At 40.9% G+C, this 19,512-nt stretch overlaps 1 protein-coding gene across 3 annotated transcripts in view; it reads right to left on the reverse strand.

Annotated features, from left to right (window-relative positions):
* Positions 1-711: 711 nt before the first annotated feature.
* The window catches only part of grb10b (growth factor receptor-bound protein 10b), a 93,274-nt gene continuing 74,473 nt past the window's right edge, over positions 712-19,512 (reverse strand). For 2 of the 3 annotated variants that reach the window (XM_036130573.1, XM_036130570.1), the window contains exons 6-17: positions 16,323-16,479; positions 10,562-10,677; positions 10,084-10,158; positions 4,814-4,951; positions 4,598-4,708; positions 4,218-4,316; positions 3,508-3,585; positions 2,385-2,501; positions 2,101-2,164; positions 1,898-1,985; positions 1,701-1,794; positions 712-1,181 (exon numbers count right to left, since the gene is read on the reverse strand). In XM_036130573.1, the coding sequence (XP_035986466.1) occupies positions 1,035-1,181; positions 1,701-1,794; positions 1,898-1,985; positions 2,101-2,164; positions 2,385-2,501; positions 3,508-3,585; positions 4,218-4,316; positions 4,598-4,708; positions 4,814-4,951; positions 10,084-10,158; positions 10,562-10,677; positions 16,323-16,479 (1,284 nt within the window). In that variant the 3' untranslated portion in view covers positions 712-1,034. Of the gene's footprint in view, positions 1,182-1,700; positions 1,795-1,897; positions 1,986-2,100; positions 2,165-2,384; positions 2,502-3,507; positions 3,586-4,217; positions 4,317-4,597; positions 4,709-4,813; positions 4,952-10,083; positions 10,159-10,561; positions 10,678-16,322; positions 16,480-17,982; positions 18,412-19,512 lie in introns of those variants that run through there. The other variant, XM_036130579.1, reaches the window with a different exon arrangement.

Raw genomic sequence — 19,512 nt, forward strand, 5'->3', positions numbered from 1 at the left:
CATACAATCAGCTGTCTGTCTCGATAGAACTGCGGCGACTTTGCTGCTGATGACCTTTAACCTCAACGTCTCAGTTTGTTAATTAATGCATCTGTTTTGTTGTTTTCAAGCAAAAACCTTGGCAACGCCATGGCAACCCCGACTGAGAAGCACCAAGCGATCTGTTGTGGCTAATTATGGCCTGCGAACATTCAGACGGTGGGGAAAACAGAAAAAACAAACAAAAAAGTCTGAAGAAAAAGAAACTGTAGGTGGGAGAAAACGCCTTAAACAGGTGGACAGTGCAGATTTAACAAACTTAATATTTCAAAGGTTAACACAGATTTAATGCAGGACCTTCAGGTGCGATTCACGGCCAATTCTGGAGCGTGGCACTATGTCCGGCTTGATAACGCACCAGAAGAGATGCCCTGCACCGTTAAAGGCCGCGTGCGCCATCAAGTAAGCTGAAAAGCAACCGAAAATGAGCGTCTCCGTCTGTGGTACACACTTCTGAAGACGTGTCATCCACAGCTTGAATGACACTGCAGTTTGCTGGAAGGAAACAAGAGTGGTCGACGCAATAGCTTCAATCGTCCTGCTGATTGTCCAGTTTGAGGGAATTCAAGTCGTGCTCTTGAGCTCTGAGAGGAGACTTTGAGGGCGCTCCCCCCCAACAGCTTACTGATGAATCTTGTCGTGGAGCGTTTTTGCAACAGTGACGACACAAAATGGCAGTGTTCATTTCTTTTATCTTCCTTATTTGCGGAATAGTGGAATAGTGCAAGTCGTGCAGCAGTTCCCACAAGACGTCCAAGAAAATAAAGGACAACAAATCCAGCCAGACAGCAGCCTCCAGCAGACTCGCCATAGAAAAAAAAAAAAAAAAAAAAACACGACAGCAAAACATCAGTCAATTCATCAGCTTCTTGTAAAGGTAAACGACAGAGAGAGAGAGAGAGATAGGGAGAGACAGAGAGAGATCCTCTCTGCTTTGTCTGTTAGTTCCAGGCAGAGTCAGGTCAGTTTGCTGACAGTCACATGGTCCGAAGGTGTCATAAGGCCACGACGGTGCACGGGTGTTTGAGTTTACAAGGCAGGACCCCTCTGTTGAGCTGGTAGAACTCCACCAGCTGAATCAGGTCTGTGAATTTGGTTACGCCGTCATCAAGGCTGAAGAAAACCTGGCCGTCCTCTTCACACTGCGGAAACGCAAGCCCGCCGCACGGCACGGCACGGCACAGAAATACAGTTAGACTTCCTTCTACAGATAAATAGAAATAATAAAGCATCTAAAATGATATGTATAACCTTATCGTTAAACATCATCACTAGAAGAATTTTGCCCGTTCATTTTCTTGAGGTTGATTGGCTTTGTGATTTATGTTCAGGGCTTCCGACAAATTACTTATTTTGTTTAAACCAAATTTGAACGGGTGGATGAACAGACCCTAACCCTACACCCAATAGATGGATGGATGGATGAATGCATAGATAGGTAGACAGACAGAGAGATCCATCCATTCATTCATTCATTACCTTTTAGACCATCATGTAATCACACGGGGAATTAACGCTGAAAAACCTTTTTTTCCAGCACCATTAGCTTTTCATGTACTTATACAGATCTTGAAAACACTCTCAGACTATCTGGGAATCATTTATATTGTACTTTGGGTGGAATCTGGTATGAGGAAGACATCACTGGAAGAAATGCTTACCGGCAGGATCTGAAAATGTTTGATTTTCTGATGGTGGCACAGTGTGAGTACAAAGGCCTTTGGGTTACTCTGACTGACTCTCAGCAGAAACAACCTTCAGAGTAGAAAAAGGACGGGGAAAAAAAAAACCTGTGTGAGAAACTCTGCCGTGCAATGTACGAGGGAATGCTCGACTCCGCTCGGTTCAGCTGACTCACCCGTCGACTTGTCCCTGCTGGTGGATAATACGATGGGACTCCTCTCTGGTTATCCTGCCGTAGAACCACAGCTGAGTTATGTGGATGACTGCACAGAATGCAGAAAACGTTGGGGTCAAACGACGCGTCCGAGTCAAGAAATCAGGAAAGGTAGCAAGGGATATACCAGATAATTGTCTCTCTCTGTGTTTCTAGAGATTCACCTGAGCTTAGCGACGATTGGTGTAAGGGACTGTGGGAACCCAAAGCATTCACTCGATTTCTCTTCTGAAGGCCACGCCACAGGGAGAAAAATTAACAGCTTTTAATTCATGACACAGAGAGCAGAGCGATCCTTTCAACAGATTCTACACATGTGCCAAAAAAGAGTTGTAACATATCAAATATCACACTTAAAATTCTATTTCTCTATTTATTTCATCATGCAGTTTCTAAACAAAAAAATCCATTTGAGCGAGATAAGAAGGAAGCTGAGCCGGTGTCTCACCCGCCACACATGTCCCTCCTCCATGGCAGCACTCTGAGCTTCCACTGGGTTGTCAATCACCCGGCCTATCCTCCCAGAGAAATCCATGGCCACGAGGGAGTTTTCCGATACGCTCCTCTAGGGGGAGCCAGAGACACAGCAATTTAAAAAAAACTGGATGCAGACACGGCAAATTAAATTCCTGTCAAGGGTGTCACAATAAAAACAGAACTACAAATTTAGAAGTCAGAAAATTAAATACATTTCATGATTTTATAGACATGGATGTGATGCATTGAAATAAACGTAACTACAGTGCTTCAGATGTGTCAAAAATGCAGCTTTAATTCATCATATGTTAAAATCACATGGGATTATTTCAGGGTTTTTTTATCGGCTATTTTGATAGCCACTGTGTTGCTGCACAGCATGAAATAAATTCAGGTGTTAATTTGGCTTTAACAAACAGACCCGATCTCAGATTGGTTAACCTGCGCGGGGAGTTGAATTCAGACCAATCCCCTTCAGCTAAGGTAGTGTCAATCCCACACAGGGACTGACACTACGTCTCTTCAAGAGGCAAGGGTGCAACAATTCAATAAATAAAACATTACATATTTTCTGAAATCTATAAATAAATAATTAAGAGTAAAAGTAAAAATAATTCAACATGTACTTAACAAATCTCAAAGTCAGATATTTGCCAGTTTTGGCACATCTTAATAATATACACATTTTTATTTAATGGTGTAACAAAAATTTACTAATTGGCATACTAATCATATTGAAAATTACATCTTTTTCACTAACTCGCGTCAGTATATGAATTATATAGATTAATTAAACACAGATTTACGTCTTCAAGCCTTTATTTTTATTCATATCGTGTTTTTTGGTCACCGCTCATGAAAACACAGTATTTAAGATCAGAATATTTCATCAGGCCAATTCAGAAAAACAATTTAAAACTGAAATTTGGGCTTTATGGACACTGTTTAATACGTACTTATGAGTTGTTATTTTCAAAAGATACTTTAAATCAGATAAACGACCCTCTTGGGAACACAAACTCTAATTAACATTATGCATATTTAATATGATACACATAATAATGAAAAAAGTATTTTAGCCACAAGAGACATACCACGGGAGTTGAAAAGTGTGAAAGCAAGGTTTTTCTTTGTTGAGGAACCTTATAGTTCTGGTACAATATGATCCCGTACTGTAAAGAAAAAAGAGAAAACCAATGTTACATTATTTATTAACGACAGATGCACTGATCACGCCTTTCTTAGACAACTCTGATTTACAATTTTATTTGAGATCCGGTTCTGAACCCCCCCTCCCCCAAAGGGCCAAACACAAAACTGAAAGAAAATGAACTGTAGGTTGTTTTTGTTTTTTTTTAAACGGTTTTGACTTAAACAGAACATAAAATCAATCGTCTCATGTATTCATCAAATCATATGTCCTTATATCTAATAAGTACTTCATTAAAGCCAAAAAAGTGGATCTAGGTACAACGCTGTATACCAAAAAGCATTAGGGTTGGCCCATTTAATGAAAAGGGAAGAGGGAAACAGTAACTCATCACGGATTAAAGCCAATTAATTCAATTCAAAAATACTTTGTTAATCCCAAAGGGAAAATTAGCTAATTCTCTAGCTGTTTGATTGGTCCATTTCTACAGTAAACACATTCCAGTTGGCTTTACAGTTGGACAAGATAATGGGAGGAAACCTTTCACTTCCGAAACACACGTATAATTACAGTCTAGTTCTAGAAATTCCTCCCATGCTCAAATTAAACAACGGCATTAGCAGGATTACATTTTAGACAGTGCTGGTGAGGTACCTTAAAAATTCGGAAAGCAGTCATCCAACAGGTCCTGCTCTGTTCGTCCTCCGCGCACAGCATCCGCAGCTCCTTCATTTCTCCTCTGGCTTTATTAGGCTGCCAAAGTCAGAATAGAGATCAGGCTTATGACATGCTTGAGTCTCCATTTCTAGCATGTGTGCCTTAAATATTCACCAACTTTATACTTGAACTAAAAAAAAAAAATCCTGGGTAAAGCATTTTTTAGAATCCTTCTGGAGAGACGTGTGCATGCTGACATTTCTCTGCTCGCACTGAGCTGGATATGGATCTTTAATCAGCTCACAGTATTTCATCATTTCACTGTTCCATAACGAGATGAAATCAGCTGCGTCGGACTTCAGGCATCTTTCACTCACTTTGATACAGAAAGAGTAGTCTGTGGGGGCACCGTGCTGCTTTTTGCCTGTGATGACGGTGAAGATACTGCTGTCCTCCAGGTCTGCAAGTAGCTGTAAATGTCTTGGCTCCTGGAGACAGAGGGATTTGATAAGTCCAAACAAGAAAGCGGAGATGACACAGACACCCCCGAAAAAGACTTCCGTCCCCCCAGAATGAGAAAGATCTGCATTTGCCTTTGAGGTTCCTTTTGTGGAACAGTAGAGTCCTGAGCGGCGCAGGAACATGTAAAGCTTCTTCCAAGACTTCCTGCCCACCTCTTTCATGTACAAATAACCCTGGATTTCTGGGCAGGTGCTGGGGGAAAGGAAGGTCTGAAAGAGGAAACAGGAAGACTTGTATTATTTGACTCCATGCTGGATTACTCTACATCTGAGGCCTAAAAGCTCCTTGCTAGCTGAAGAGGTAATGTCAACAGAAAAAAAAAAAAAAGAAAGAAACAAAAACAAAGGGTAATTTAATGTGTGCATATATAAAAACACTTTTATATTACAGGTTTTGTGTTGAAGTTATGCAGTCATTTTTAATACACTAGAATCTGCGTATTTTATTTCAGCAACTCAATTCGCTAAATGCATTAAACACTTTATATGGATTAGTTACACACAGACTAATGTTTAAAGCATTTATTTCTGTTTATTATGATGATGTTCTGCTTACAGGTAATGACAACATGACATTTAAACTTTTTATATTATATTGGATCAATAATAAAAAAAAAAAAACATTTACCATAGAAATGTTGGCTTGATGAAAAAAATAAATAAAATCATGTTTAATACCTGCCCAAATGTCGTCATTCACAAAAAGGTATTTTAATCTGACAAACTAGCCTCATCAGAACAAAGTGAATGCGACTTAATTTTTTGGTAATTTATGGATTCCAAGATGGTAAATTAGTAGAGAAGAAATGAAAAGCCAATAGTTTTCAAAAACTTATTTCAAAGTGTTGTTGGAATGCTAGCTACATCAATAATATTGCCAACAAACTGAGATTAAAACGTTTGTTTCACTCTTTAAGGGCCTAGTGTTGCGTCATACTTGAATTTACACTAATGGTAGGTGTAATTTTCAAATTAATCGTTAATTGTCAAAGATCTGATTGACAGCAAAAAACAAAATAAGTAATACATTTTTTGTACATCTGGATATGAATTCAGGCATTAAGAGGTTTAATTAAAAACTAAATTTATCAAGGCTTTTATTCTATATGTTTGCTTAAAGAAACAAATTCAAGCAATTTGATCATGATCTGAATTTTTGCGTAAATACCGCGATACTGTAGTGTATTTAAATCCAGGTTAACATACCATCAGAACCTTGCAGCAGCCCTTGCTAAGCTGTTGTCTACCCCACACCTGAACGATGGGAATGATTTTCTGGGGCCTTATTTGTGACAGCTGAACGTGTTCTGTAGTCATCATAATACCAGAGGGGTGAAATGTATTATCTACTGAGCAGAGCAGTTATTTAGAGACTTCCCGTCTCGCTCTGACCCAAATATCTATAGGATGATTCTAATTATCTAGTTGGCTCTGTGAATACATTTACTGGTACTGGCAACATTGGCACAGATGATGCTCCCACAGGGGACCACAGCACAGCTGATAGAACTGCCGACCACAGACTGGTAGGTTTCTGCCCACCAAAGAATCCTGAGATCTTTCTACATGAGGGTCCACTCATTTTATGGAAGGCCCCGTTGCCGGTCCTTTAGCCCAGTTTGTACTTGGCGTCAGGGACTTGTACATTGCCTTGCAGAAGTAGCCATACCCCTTTTAGATGTCTCTGTTCATCACTTTACAATCAAAAGCTTCACAGTATTTTTTTTAAGTTTATTTTATTTTATAGACCAACACAAACTAAAGTGTAATTGTGAGAAGGAGCTGCAGAGACACATAGCTCAGGTGTCAGAATCTATTGACAGGACAAGTTAATCGAGCCCAAATGTGGCTTTTACGAAATGTCTACCTGCTAAGGAACCCAGCAGTCATTAGGAAGAGGGTTCCCTGGTCAGATTAAATCAAAACTGGACTTTGATCAAAGCATATTCACACGTTCAAACGGACCAAGTCCAGACCTAAATCCAACTGAGAATTGGCCAACTATGGAAATGGCTGTTTGAAGACACTCTCTGTCCAATCTGTATGAGTGATTTTGCAAATAAGAAAGGACAAACATTTCAGTCTGTAGAAAAGCAAAGCTGGGAGAGACATAAGACTTGCTGCTGTAAAATCCAGCTCAAGGAGCGTTAACTTGAAGTGGACAGACACAGAATCCTAATGCATGGCACACTTTGAGATACTCTGACAACCATTTATCATTTTTCATTCAGCCTCACAACTATGCAAAACTTTGTGGCGGTCTATCCCATGAAATCCCAATTGAGCACGTTGATGTTTTTAATTGTCATACTGTAATGTAAAAATCTAAAAATAAGTTCAAGAGGTATGAAAATTCTCACTTGTAAAAAAAAAATAAACATAAAACCCTAACAAGTAACGGCTGAGAAATCTAAGGAAGGTTTATTTGTGATCCAAAGGTGCCCTAAATCTTCTATCTTTGTGACAAGCCAGATCAGTGCAATGGGGTGTGAATTCGATGAGAGCAGATGGTAAAGCAGGTTAAGTTAATAAATAAAGTGACAGCTTGAGCTGATAAATCTGATTTGGAACCGTGATTTGCAGGCTGAACAGCCAAACTCCTCCAGGAGCCTCTTCAATATTTGAAGCACATGTTTCGCTGTGTTTTGGAAAAAAGAATCTCATCGTGGGCCTCATGCATTTTCCAACACTTGCAAAGCGCGCGTTCACACGCGATGATGTCTCAAAAACGGCTTTCTCTCGCAGCCACATGGACCTTCGTGTGCTCGGCTTCACGCTGACAGATGTTTCTTGTGTAATCTGGATTACTACAACCACCTGGATGAGCTCGGTTTGGAGAGCGCCTTGCTTTGCACTGTGCTCTAATTGAGTGAGAAGATCATGGAGTTAGCATAAGTCAAACAAAGGGAATTCCTGACACAGCTCCAGCTCATTCCAGTCCCTAATACATGTCGAGCGCCACGTCTCTAATCAGACAGAGGGCTAACGGCTTTCTGCGGGTTCAGAGGATGAACAGAAGGATCTGGTTCTGACAGCTCTCCAAGACAGAGCCAGGCTGTATAAACTTGCTTTTTTTTTTTTTTTAAAGTCCAAACCTCCTGAAATTTCCAAGACCTGAGAGGGAGATATATGCAGTTTGTTCATTCACACACCTGCGCTGTGCAGAGTGTGTCTGAAAAGCTATTTCAAAGTTTGGTCTCAGCTTAGGGCTGGGCGATAAATCGATTTAATCGATTAATTCGAATTTACAATTCTTTAAGATTTCATTTTTGGAAAATCTGGATTTTATTTTGCCAATACACTCATTGGGTTTCTATGAAGAGAACAGCATGTGATGCTGAATATATGTTTAGGCAAATGTATTGTCAAAATATTGATAAGTGGAAACTTTTTTTTTTTACCATAATACGAGGTACTTCATTTACTTATTTTTTTTTAACTTAGTTTGAAGTTCACAAGTGCAGTGAAGCCTGTTCTTAGATCAATGTGTAATACCACTAGCAGCAAATGTTTTGTTATATTTTCATTGTTTATAATGGCACGGCTGCCATCTTGTTTTACAGGCATGTTTCACAGCTTGTTTTTAGTTGCACTTTGAATTCAGGTCAACTCCTGGATGAAATGCTTGACATAAAAAGCAAGGTTTTAAAATAATTTCTTTAGTTTTAAAACAAAAAAAGAGGGGGAAAAAAAAAATCGATTAATCGGATTTGGTATGATAAAAATCATAGATTTATTTTTTAATCCATATCGCCCAGCCCTATCTCAGCTTCTCAATGGGCTTTAAGTCTGTATTTTGGCAGGGTAATTCTATTACGTTAATCTGCTTCAATCAAACTGATCTCAGTGTGGCTCTGGCTGTATGTCCAGGCTCAACTGTCCTGATGAAAGGTGGACCTCAATCTCAGCCAAGTCTTTTATGGCCTCTGGAAGATTTTATTCCAGGTCTGCCTTGTATTCAGCTCCATCCATTTTCCCATCCACTTTAACCTGCCGTCCCTGCTAAAGAGAAGCATCCCCACGGCATGATGCTGCCGCCAACATGTCTTACCATGGGTGGACGGACTGAGAAGTCTCAGTTTCCCCTCAAACATAACAATTTGCATTTGTGACAGAAAATTACATTTTATTTATCTATCACGTTTGCTGTGTCTCCTATTCGACCTCTCACACACCTTAAGATTATCTTTCAGCAGCCCCTTTTCTGCTTGCTGCTCTTCAAAGCCCTATTTGTAAAGCACACAGCTACTGCCTGGTTTATTAACAGACTCTGCCACCCCAGCTGTGGAACTTAGACATTTTTCCTGTATGTTTTTAAAAGCCTCTACTCACCCAGGCCCCTAATTAATTTTTATATCAGCAGTTTTTAGTTTGTTTTAATGCTGTTTTTATATTGCTTTAATATAGGAATATGCAATTGTGTATTTTTATTTGAATATGGTTTTTTTTTCTTCATTTATTTGAACTGTAAAGCACTTTGGTCCTGTGCTGTTTTTTTTTGTAATAGGCTTTATAAATAAAGCTTCAGCTCCTCCAGAGGACATCCTGGCTGCTTCTTTAAGGGTGCATGTATTGGTAGGTTTGCAGCTCTGCCGTACTGCTCCCATTTCCAGAAGATGGACTGAACGCTGCTTTGTGAGATGCTCGACGCTTTAGATTTAGCTCGAGAACCTAAACCTGCCTTTAACTGCTGCGCCACTTTCTCCCTGACCCGTCTGGTGCGTCTTCACGATCACGCTTGTTCCCTAATGCTCTCCAACGAACCGCTGAGGCCTTCACAGACCAGCTGCATTAACATTCAGATTAAAGCCCTCGCAGATGGACTGTTTAATAATAGGTGATTTCTGAAGACATTTGGCTGCACAGGATGTTATTCGGAGGGCTGAACACAAATGCACGCTTCAGACTCTAATTTGTAAACGAACAAAAAGGAAATAATGTAATACTTCACAATTATGCAACACCTTGTGCAAATTTATTCTACATTTATGTGATAAAACACATTTAAGTGTGTGGTTGTAATGCTGCAAAATGTGGAGAGGTTTAAGGGCTGCGTGTACTCTGAGTTTCAAATGGCCCGATTCCATCCATCACAGGTGGTTGGGCTGCGGTGTGCGTATCGAGACAGTCGTGTGTCAACAGAGGATCAACAGTAGTTATTACTGCCGCCTCTGACGAGACATGCTGTCTCAGGGTCACGGGGTGAGGTGTGTCAGCTTGATTGTACAGTACGCAGCAGGTGGTGACTCTGAGCTAAACGAAACTGCGTGCGTGTCAACGGGAGGAAGCGGAGGAGGAGGAGGAGGAGGAGGAATGACAGTTGAGAGTAGAAATGTTCGTACCTGAAGGAGTTGAGATGGTGGAATTGTGTGATTGCTTTCCTGGCACCATGCAACCATGTGCTCTGGGAAAAATGTCTGGGGGAGGAGGAGGAGGAGGAGGAAGGGGACATGTCAGAGACTGTGACAATAATTACAGGGCGGAGGTGTTGTGACAACAACGGACGTCACACAAATGTCATTAGTTCAGTTGGCTGTTGGAGGCTTTCACAAGGGCAACAAAAGAGACTTTCTCAGGGAGCAGACCTGTCACAACAGGTCGCACAACGCAGGAAACGCATTCAATTGCATCAGTGTACGGCCGTAAGGCTACCTGTGACACTTTTTTTTTTTACAAATAACAATGGAAAACAATTGCTGTGGCCTCAGGTCTATTTTTTATTTATTTATTTTAACAGGTACTTACAAATTTCACAAAGAATCTGTCAAAAGTGACGTTGCTGATGAAATAGTATCAAAAACAAAAAAAAAAAGTACTAACCAGAGGGTTTCTGAAGAATTCGTATTTGGCATAGTTCTTCCTGAAGAGGAATCTACTTTCACTGCTCATGGAGGCCTGGACCTGAACCACCAGCTCATGGTCTTCTAGACAACGTTCTGAAACAAAAAAATATATATAAACAGATTTTATTTTTTTTCTATAAATCAAAAAGACAAAAAGCTGAAAGAAATTATTTCAAATAATGAGAGAAGTAAACACACTTCAGTACTCGCATACACACTGACAGTAACACTGAACAGTTTTGTTACTAGCAGAAAGTCCCTGGGACTTCTTCTCAGACAGAAAGTGAAATTCCAAGAAAAACTACATAATGAAACTGAAAGAAAAAAAAAAAAAAGGCACAGACTCTTACTGTTGGCTGGTCTAAATTTAGGCTCCTGGAACCTTTAATTTCCTATAAAAAACATTCCAGTAGCGTGCGACTCCCCCACCTGTTCCCAATGCAAATCAGGCAGCTTTTTCCCACAATCCGCGCCTTGTTAGTTCTCATTTAGGAGCTCGACGTCTGGGTTGCACCGTTACTCATTTGCACATTAATGGGACAAAAGTGATATGAATGAATAAATGACCCGGGTTTGCGCATTCCCAACTTAATCGTACGTCCATTTGGGCATCAGTGAAGTGAAAATGCTACCCACAGGGGTCAGAAAAGGTCTGAATTAAACCAGTGACTAAAAATTCTTAGATTACAGACTAGTTTCATCGATTCATGCTAATCCAACCAACTGTGACTGCCACTCCTGTCTAAACCAAAACTTCATAATGAGAGTTAAAATAAAGCTGCGATTCAGAGCCGAAGCTTGAACTTGTGTGAATTCAGTCACAAGTTCGGTCATTTATTTTTCTATTCATTCCCAAAGTGAAACTGAGCCACACAGTTTATGTGTCATAAACTGTCATTTATAAAGGGTTCTCTCATCCCCTTTATTTCTGGCTTCTTTTCTTTCACAGATTATCTAATTCAGGAGTGTGCAAAGTTCAGCTAGGGGACCATCTGCGGCTCATGGAATGTTTTGGGAGCCCCCCCCCCGAATGAAGTTTAAGAATGACACAAAATTATTTCTCCAGCAAATGGAGCTGATGCAGAAGGACACTTCTTTTATTTTTATTTTTTTTAAAGACGAGATTAATGTCGGGTACTAGAGATGCACCGAACCAGTTTTCTCCAATCCGGTACGATAGCGATATCTGGACTGAGCTTATCGGCCGATACCGATCCGACTGTTGAATAAATGGTCTGTGTGCTCTTTAGCAGGGTACTTTAGGGGGTGCTTATTTAAGTTCGTAGTGTTGAATCTTCCAACTTTATCACCACTCCTTGCGATTTTTACGTCGCAGATATTGCATGTTGCAGTCGGACTATCATGTTTCAAATGTTTCCAAATAGCAGACGTGGCTCGGTCAGGTGCTTTCCACATGATGCTCTGTGTTTGCTCACCACTAGCTGCTGTGTGTGCTCTGTGATGACGTAACCGGCGCTGCAAACATAGAATTGAACCGACTAGATCTCTGTTACTGTGTTGCTGCGTATGATATGAATTCAAAAAAATAAAAGAGGCAATCAGAATGCTGGATCGCCGTGATTCATCAGATATCCGGTCCAGCTAAATAGTCAATGCGGGAGCCGATATCCGATCCAGGTATCGGATCGGTGCATCTCTATTAGGTACAACACAAAGAACTTTTTTTATTAGCCACGCTTTTTGTTACCCCCCCCCCCCCCTTTTTTTTTTTTTTTAATCAGATTCAGTGGCACCAAAAACATCGAGCAACTTAAAAAGCGTCTTTGGCAAAACTTTTCAGTACATTTGCCTGACCATAGCAAGTGTTTTCGAAGAAGTGTCACGTCTTTGTTTCTGGGAATTTTGCTGACAACGTTTTCTAGACCAACAAAATAGAAAAACCTCCGACCCAAAAAGTTAAAAGTTATATGAGACCCTTTTTCAGACTTTTTTGTACTTTGTTCCATTAAAATAATGCACATTTAATTTATTGCCCAGCAGACAAAAAGAGCTGACACTAAAACGATTTTGCATTTTTAATTGGAAGAGAAATAAAACATATAGATGGTGAACTTTTAACATGGTGACATTTGCAAAACAAAAAGTGGATGCACCACAGATTTAATTAAACTGTGCGATTTATCGCCACGTGTGACACGCAGGAGTAGGATGTTGTGCCGCAAGGTGTGCAAACTTCTTTTTCTTATTCCGTGCGTCCCCTTCCCTTCGTGCCCTCTGTCACGATCTCTGCACACTGTCACGGCTAATTTCTTTCCTCCCATTTCAGCCCGTCGCCTCGTGAGTCAGTCGCGTTTCGCCGCTGTGACTCACCCCGACAGCGCCAACTCCCTCTGCCATAGTTGTTAACCTTTCCTTTTAATCTGACAAGTAGAGGTCAATGTTACTTATCCCAAAGGGCCATTGCATCCCATTCAGCTGCATACCAGAAGTGGGCTGTGACACAGAGGAACAAGGGTTCTCTTTTCAAACCGCGTACTGTCCCTTTATTCTCGTCTAACCCTACATCTGAATAGGGAAACAATGACCAAAAAAGCTACGCATACGCTCAGGGCCAACAAATTGTTTGATTACATCCACAGTCACATGGAGACGCTGCAATAAAAAAAAAAAAAAATACACTAATTATATGTCCATCCATCTATAAATATACCGAGACAGAGAAACAAATCACCGTTTACAAAAATGTATTCAATAATAAAGAGAACAACGAATGAAGCGACAATAATAATCTTACTTGCTGCAGTCAACAGACGTATTTTTTTGTTGTTGTTGAGTGTCGTGCAAAATGACTTAACAATAGGTAAATGCGTATCCCTCAGCTTCATTATACGTCATTTACAGAAACCACTAAACTCTGAATGAGATAAGCGGTTATTCTGGACGAGTAAAGCATACAGTGGCAGAACAGGTGTTTTATTACACAATAAGGACTATAATTGAGCCGCGAGTGAGCGAGCTGGAAATGATGTCATACGCCAGAAAACCGAGCCTATCCGACAGCACTGGTTTGGCAGCGGCGATGAGGAGAAGTAAGCAGATCATGATGGATGGCGAAATATCAGGTTAGAGCTCTGGGAGCCACACTTTGAATAATGCAATATATTTTTCTGAGAGTTGCCTCGCCTCTGACAAGCGCGGCAGCTTTCGCAGAAAGAGCTCTCGGATGCGAGTTGTCAGTTGAGGCGGCAAGAGATGAAATGTTTTTTACGCCGAGCCTCTTCGGGCAATATGTCTCACTCCCAGAAAACACGGCTCTATTTAAAATTACACCTCTTCTTCCCAACATCTGGGAAACCGTGCAGACATAAGCAGAGGGTACGGGCTCAACCTGTCCATCGTAAGTGTTTTATAAAATCGCCCTCCTCCTCAAAACACCACTGTTTTTTATTTATTTTTTAAAATGAAGTTGTCTAAACTGCTTTCGGGCCATTTCACATCACAGAGTTTAACACGAACCCATCCCGAGAGAAACGCAAAGCTAGAAAACGTTCTGGTGTGATCTAATTTGCTTCTAAGTTTTAATCTTCCGTGCACCGCATTCACGTCGACGCAGTAAGCTCTTCTATTTTCGGGCTCCGGCGCGGAACTAAAGAAACCTCTCAAGCGAAAGAAAGGTTTAGCCGTCATCAATCATCACCTAGCTGGCGTGTCAATTACAGTGCTGGAGCTATAATGTTACGCAGACTCTGACACCGAGAGGGGAAAGTCGAGCAAGGCTTTGTTACATTTGCCCGTCAGGTACATCACATCTCCCGAGCCGCGACCATCCCGCCGCGCATCACCTTTTAATGGTCAGAAAGGTGCTTCATATTCAAAGTTTGCATTTATTCAGTGATTCGGAACCTCAGATTTAACTTTTTAAACAAGAAAAGTGCCATATGTAATTGTGTGCCTCTTTTATACACACCTCCTTATACAACAATAACACGTCTTTCAATCAACTCAAAACAAAGACATGATGTAAAAAGGGTCCCACACTGATGAATATGGATCCTTAAAAAAGGTATTTAATTTAAAATATTGCTTTGTTAGGGTAGTCAAAAAACAGCTGAATCCCAACAACATCAACTACTTATTTTTGGTAAAGCTCAGACAGCTCCCAACTATTTACACTTGCCTTTTGCAGTGTCCACCAGACGGATTTCTTTTTGAAAAGGGTTGTAGTAGAAATAAAAATTATATTACCAAAAAAATTATAATATTTCAGGCATGTTAGCAAGATGAGCTTCTTAACTAGGGATGGGTACCGAAACAGGGAATGAAAACAGCCCTATCAGCTTTATTCAGCTTTTGGTTAAAATTATAATATAAAAAATATATATATATATAAACGTAGTTTGTATCCAGGTAAAAATGTTATTTAATCCTTTTTTTTAGCTCTATTTCGTTTGTTTTTGTTCCAAATGTTTAAGAAAGAAACCAGTTAGTGATCATGTTTGGTTTTTTGTTTTTTTTATTAAAAAAGTATCGATAATGGTACCGATAAAATACCTGATCGATAAGGAGTATCATTAAGAGTAGTAGTATCGATAAATCCTTAACGATACCCATCCCCATTGTTAACCCTGTGGGAGTTGTTGCCAAATAATGTGCGGCAAATCTTGTAGGGCACAAAGTTTCCATGGCACTTTGCTACAATGGGCTCAAAAATGTTGCTACCATCTTAACAACATAGATGCCTTAATCTTAAAACCAAAATTAATCAGTTTAAGTAATTTGTAAGAATTTCTTCGGCTAATTTTTGTTGTTTGTTTAAATTGCAAAGAGAAATTTCAATTAGAAATGAGACTGGAATGAGCCGGTTTCAACTGGTCTTGATAAGTGATCAGCGCTTCAAATACGGAACAGCAGTCTGCACCTTTTTCCCTGTTCATTGAACGCATCAAAACTACCAGTCGCCAGCATTATCAGAGTATCTAACGTGTATTTTAATGCACTACTTTCAGTTTGATAAGAACCAGACGAAGGACATCTGCCGCGAAGCATAAATGGACTAAACCCGGTATTTCTTCTTTAATCCTTTCTGTTGGTTTAAAAAGACCACCTCTGTCAAAGAACATGCAGAACATCGTCTTCTGTACGTTACCGTGGACGAATAAAAAAACAAAACAATACTTGAATCCATCAAAAATCTTCAACGCATCTTGAATACATCTACATCAGCTGGTCAGACCTTGAAGAACACTGGGAAGCGGCAACCAGGGCTTCTACAAATGAAAATCTACCCAATAAAAAATATTTGCAAATTGTTACCCCACATTTATAGGTAACACAATAAAAACATTTGCAATCAGTTTCATGAAGGGCTGTTCATACCAAGCATACGTCTCTATTGTATAGAGAGAGGTATATTTGCTCATCATGCCTCGTAAATTAGAGCCACCCTACATATAGCCCATGCCATTTGCTTTTGCTCTTACATAAAGAGAAAAGACAACGCGTCCAGGCTACAACACCTTTATCCGCTACAACCTTTTCCACAGCCTATATGCTGCCCCTTGATTAGATCACTATACATTATGGCTGTGTGCGCTTATGCTATACAATATGTCCGCGAGAGAATATGCGCCTATACTGCCTACCCAAGTGTGCCGCCATGATTCCACGCATGAATATGGAGCACAGCGGGGAATGCACTTCTGTAGGTTAGTGATAACACTGCACATTTCAACCCACCCAAGGGGGGGGGGCTTTGAGCACCGCTCCAGGCCTCTTACCTAGCCCTAGCAGTGGGTGGTGTTCAACAAGTGCCCAACTGTTGTCATCCACACAGTGGCTTTTGTAAACCAGAAGCTGGCACAGGTCCCTGACCGTCATGTCGGCGGGGATCTCCACCACCTTGCCGACGCCGTCCTCGCTGAAGATCTTCACGATCTGAAAAAAAGAGGACGTAGAGAGCAGAGTTAGAGTTGACTGAAAAAGAGTGTTTCAGTAATGTAGGGGCGGGGTGGGAAAAAAAAAAAAAACTCCAGAAAATCTGTACCAAAAGTTTGAGAGCTTTTGATTAAATGTTTTATTTGGTTTAATTTAAATTTTCTAGTATTCTAAAAAAAAAAAAAAATCCCAATGAAGATTTTCAGTAAAATCAAACTGAGAAGTTGGCAAAAAAAAAATCTATAGTTTTTAATCCCCCAACACAGGCAAAAAATAATAATAAAAAAAAAAAAAAGTCCTTCATGACCCTTCATGAACTATAGCATACATTACACAGGCTTGTCATTATAACACACAATGGAAAAGAACAGATATTCAACACAGTGTAGCAATTATGGTGTTAGAGATCACAGGCGAGCATCTGCTATGCCATCTTGGTACTGTAATACAGAGACAAATATACCATAGTGTATAACAAGCATCTTCTCTTTTCAACACAGAGTCCAAATGACTATATCGGCTGTATACACACACACAATTACAGCTTCTAAACAAGACGTAAGGAAAGATTTAAAGAAAAAACTTTAAAGAAGAGCAACCCGTACCCCTTTAAAATGAGGAATTTCTTTTATATTGTTTTTAAAAAAACTGAATACAAAACACACAAACACTTTTTTTTAAATCGATATAGTGAACATGCATTATTGCAGTTGACGTATCGGCCGCAGAACAGATGCCCACCATCTGTGTCAGAGTTACTCTCTCTCTCTTAATACCAGACGTCTGGCTTTTTCACAAGTTCGTTTTCCTCCACCTAATCCAGGAAAGGCCACTGCCAAGCGTGGTGTGGTTAACGGCTCCAAATTTACTTTAATTGTGCTGTCCAGGGGGTTATTTTTAAAGAGGATGACATGATACTCGCGTCCAATGGCATACAGAGGAAAATAACCTGGAGCTGCAAATTAAACTAGGCTTGTTAGCCACCCCCCCCCCACCCCTTCCAAAAAAAAAAAAAAAAAATCCAGACCTGCCAAACCTTCACACGCAACCCATCCATGCTTCTCTGATAATATAAAAGCTCTCCCTTGCCCCCAAGTCAAGAACTATCTTTAAGCACCCCAGTCTGCACAAGCCCTTGGCTGTCTCTCATATATATATATATATATATATATATATATATATATATATATATATATATATATATAGGCTCAGTCGTTTAGCTGCTGAAACATTTGACTGCCTTCTTTCGCTCTGCTCACATCTTTTGGAGCAAAAAAAAGTGAAATTAGGCAATTAAAGTAATGTCTCCATAAAAGGTATTGCCTCCAGTTAGGCACGGCTGTACCTCAAAGAGAGACAGATTGTAAAAAAAAAAAAAAAAAAAAAAAGAAAAAAGAAGAAGAAAAAGAGTGAGATTAGAGGGGGAGCACGGAGAGGCAGAGCCACCCGAAGAGAAGAGGTGAAACGCAGGGAGAGAGAGAGGGAGAGAGGGAGAGCTCTTACCTCCACGGGCCGCAGCAGGCAGCAGTCCGGGGAACACGAAGGCATTCTCGGAGTGAGCCCGTCTCCGCAAAGTCACACGCACAGTCCCCCCCCTTTAGACAGAAATAATGTTGCCGCTTCTTTACCCCCACCGCCGCCGCCGCCGCCAGAGGCGAGGAGCAATTTGAATTCTAACAGCTGACAGCCGAGCTGCCCGTGGTACATACAGCTAATACCTTGGTGTGTGCCAAGGCCGCTTGCTGTATCAAGACAGCAGGGGGGGAAATAGAGATGAAGAAGAGTCTGATTGGAGTCCGGCGGCGTGTGTGCAGCACGCAGGCTGTAACAGTCAGCGGCTGGATGGCACCAGGTACAGTGCAGAGCTCCTCAGTGCCGGCTCTGCCTCTCCTCTCCTCTCCTTCCTGCTCCCTCCCCCTCACAAAGGGTTACAGCCTCAGCCACGGGCTCCGAGGCGCACCGAATAAAACCACACACTCACCGACCAATCATAAAGCTCCAGCGGGCTGATGTAATCATTCCCACACAGACCTGAGCTCGCCGAGGCGCACACACACCCTCACGCGCACGCTCGCGCCGGCGCGCGCGCACGCGCGCACACACACAGGGGCAGGCACACTCCAGAGCAGACACACAGACGCACAGTCATGCACAGACACAGCCAACTTTTTTCAGAGCCCCCTTCGAGCTCTCTGCCTTGGTTTCTTTTTAGACCTTGATGCATGAGGGATCATTTGAGAAGGGCGTGGGGCGTAGAGGAGCAGCTGGGGGGGGGGGGGCAGGACGGGGAGGAAGGAAGGAAGGAGAGGGGAACGTTTGTTGCTTCTCCTGCCTCCAAGTTTTTTCTTTTTTTTTTTTTTGTAAGTGAAGAGTTCTTAGCTTGTATGCTCCTCACCTCTCCTTCGTCTCTCTCTCTCCAGTCCTCTCATTCTTCCTCTCCTGCTGTTAACTCTGACTCAGAGCAAATAAAAATTCGACTAAAGCGGAGAGCAACACACACCCAGCGTGTCCGTGCTTCTTGAACTTTTTTCTCACTGCAACCACAGACCGCAAGCTATTTTGTTTGGATTTTATGTGATAGACCAACACAAAACAGCCCAGACCTGAGAAGTGGAAGAAAAAAAAAAAAAGTTCATGATAATAACTTTATTTATAAAGCGCTTCCAATCAAAGTGCTGAACAGTAGGTGGTAATAATAGTAAATCAAGAAATAAAACAATACCATTACTGAAAAAAATGGTAAAAAATGGGTGAGAAATAAAAGGAAACCAATATTAAAACAATATAGTTTAGGTATCGAATTAGGCTGCATAAGATAAGGTGAACAAGTGGGTCTTTAACTTGGCTTAAAAAACCTCCATAGAACCCGCCTGCCCAATGTCTAGAGGCACACTCCCCTACAGTTTTCCTTTTAGCCTTAGGAACTGTTAAAAGGCCCGTTTCCAAATAAAAATCTGAAAAGTGTGGAGTGCATATATATATATATATATATGCATCCCCTTTTGCTAAGCTAACCCCAAATACTAATTCAGT

The sequence above is a fragment of the Fundulus heteroclitus genome, chromosome 3 (genome assembly GCF_011125445.2).
Source record: "Fundulus heteroclitus isolate FHET01 chromosome 3, MU-UCD_Fhet_4.1, whole genome shotgun sequence".
Taxonomy (NCBI): Eukaryota; Metazoa; Chordata; class Actinopteri; order Cyprinodontiformes; family Fundulidae; genus Fundulus; species Fundulus heteroclitus.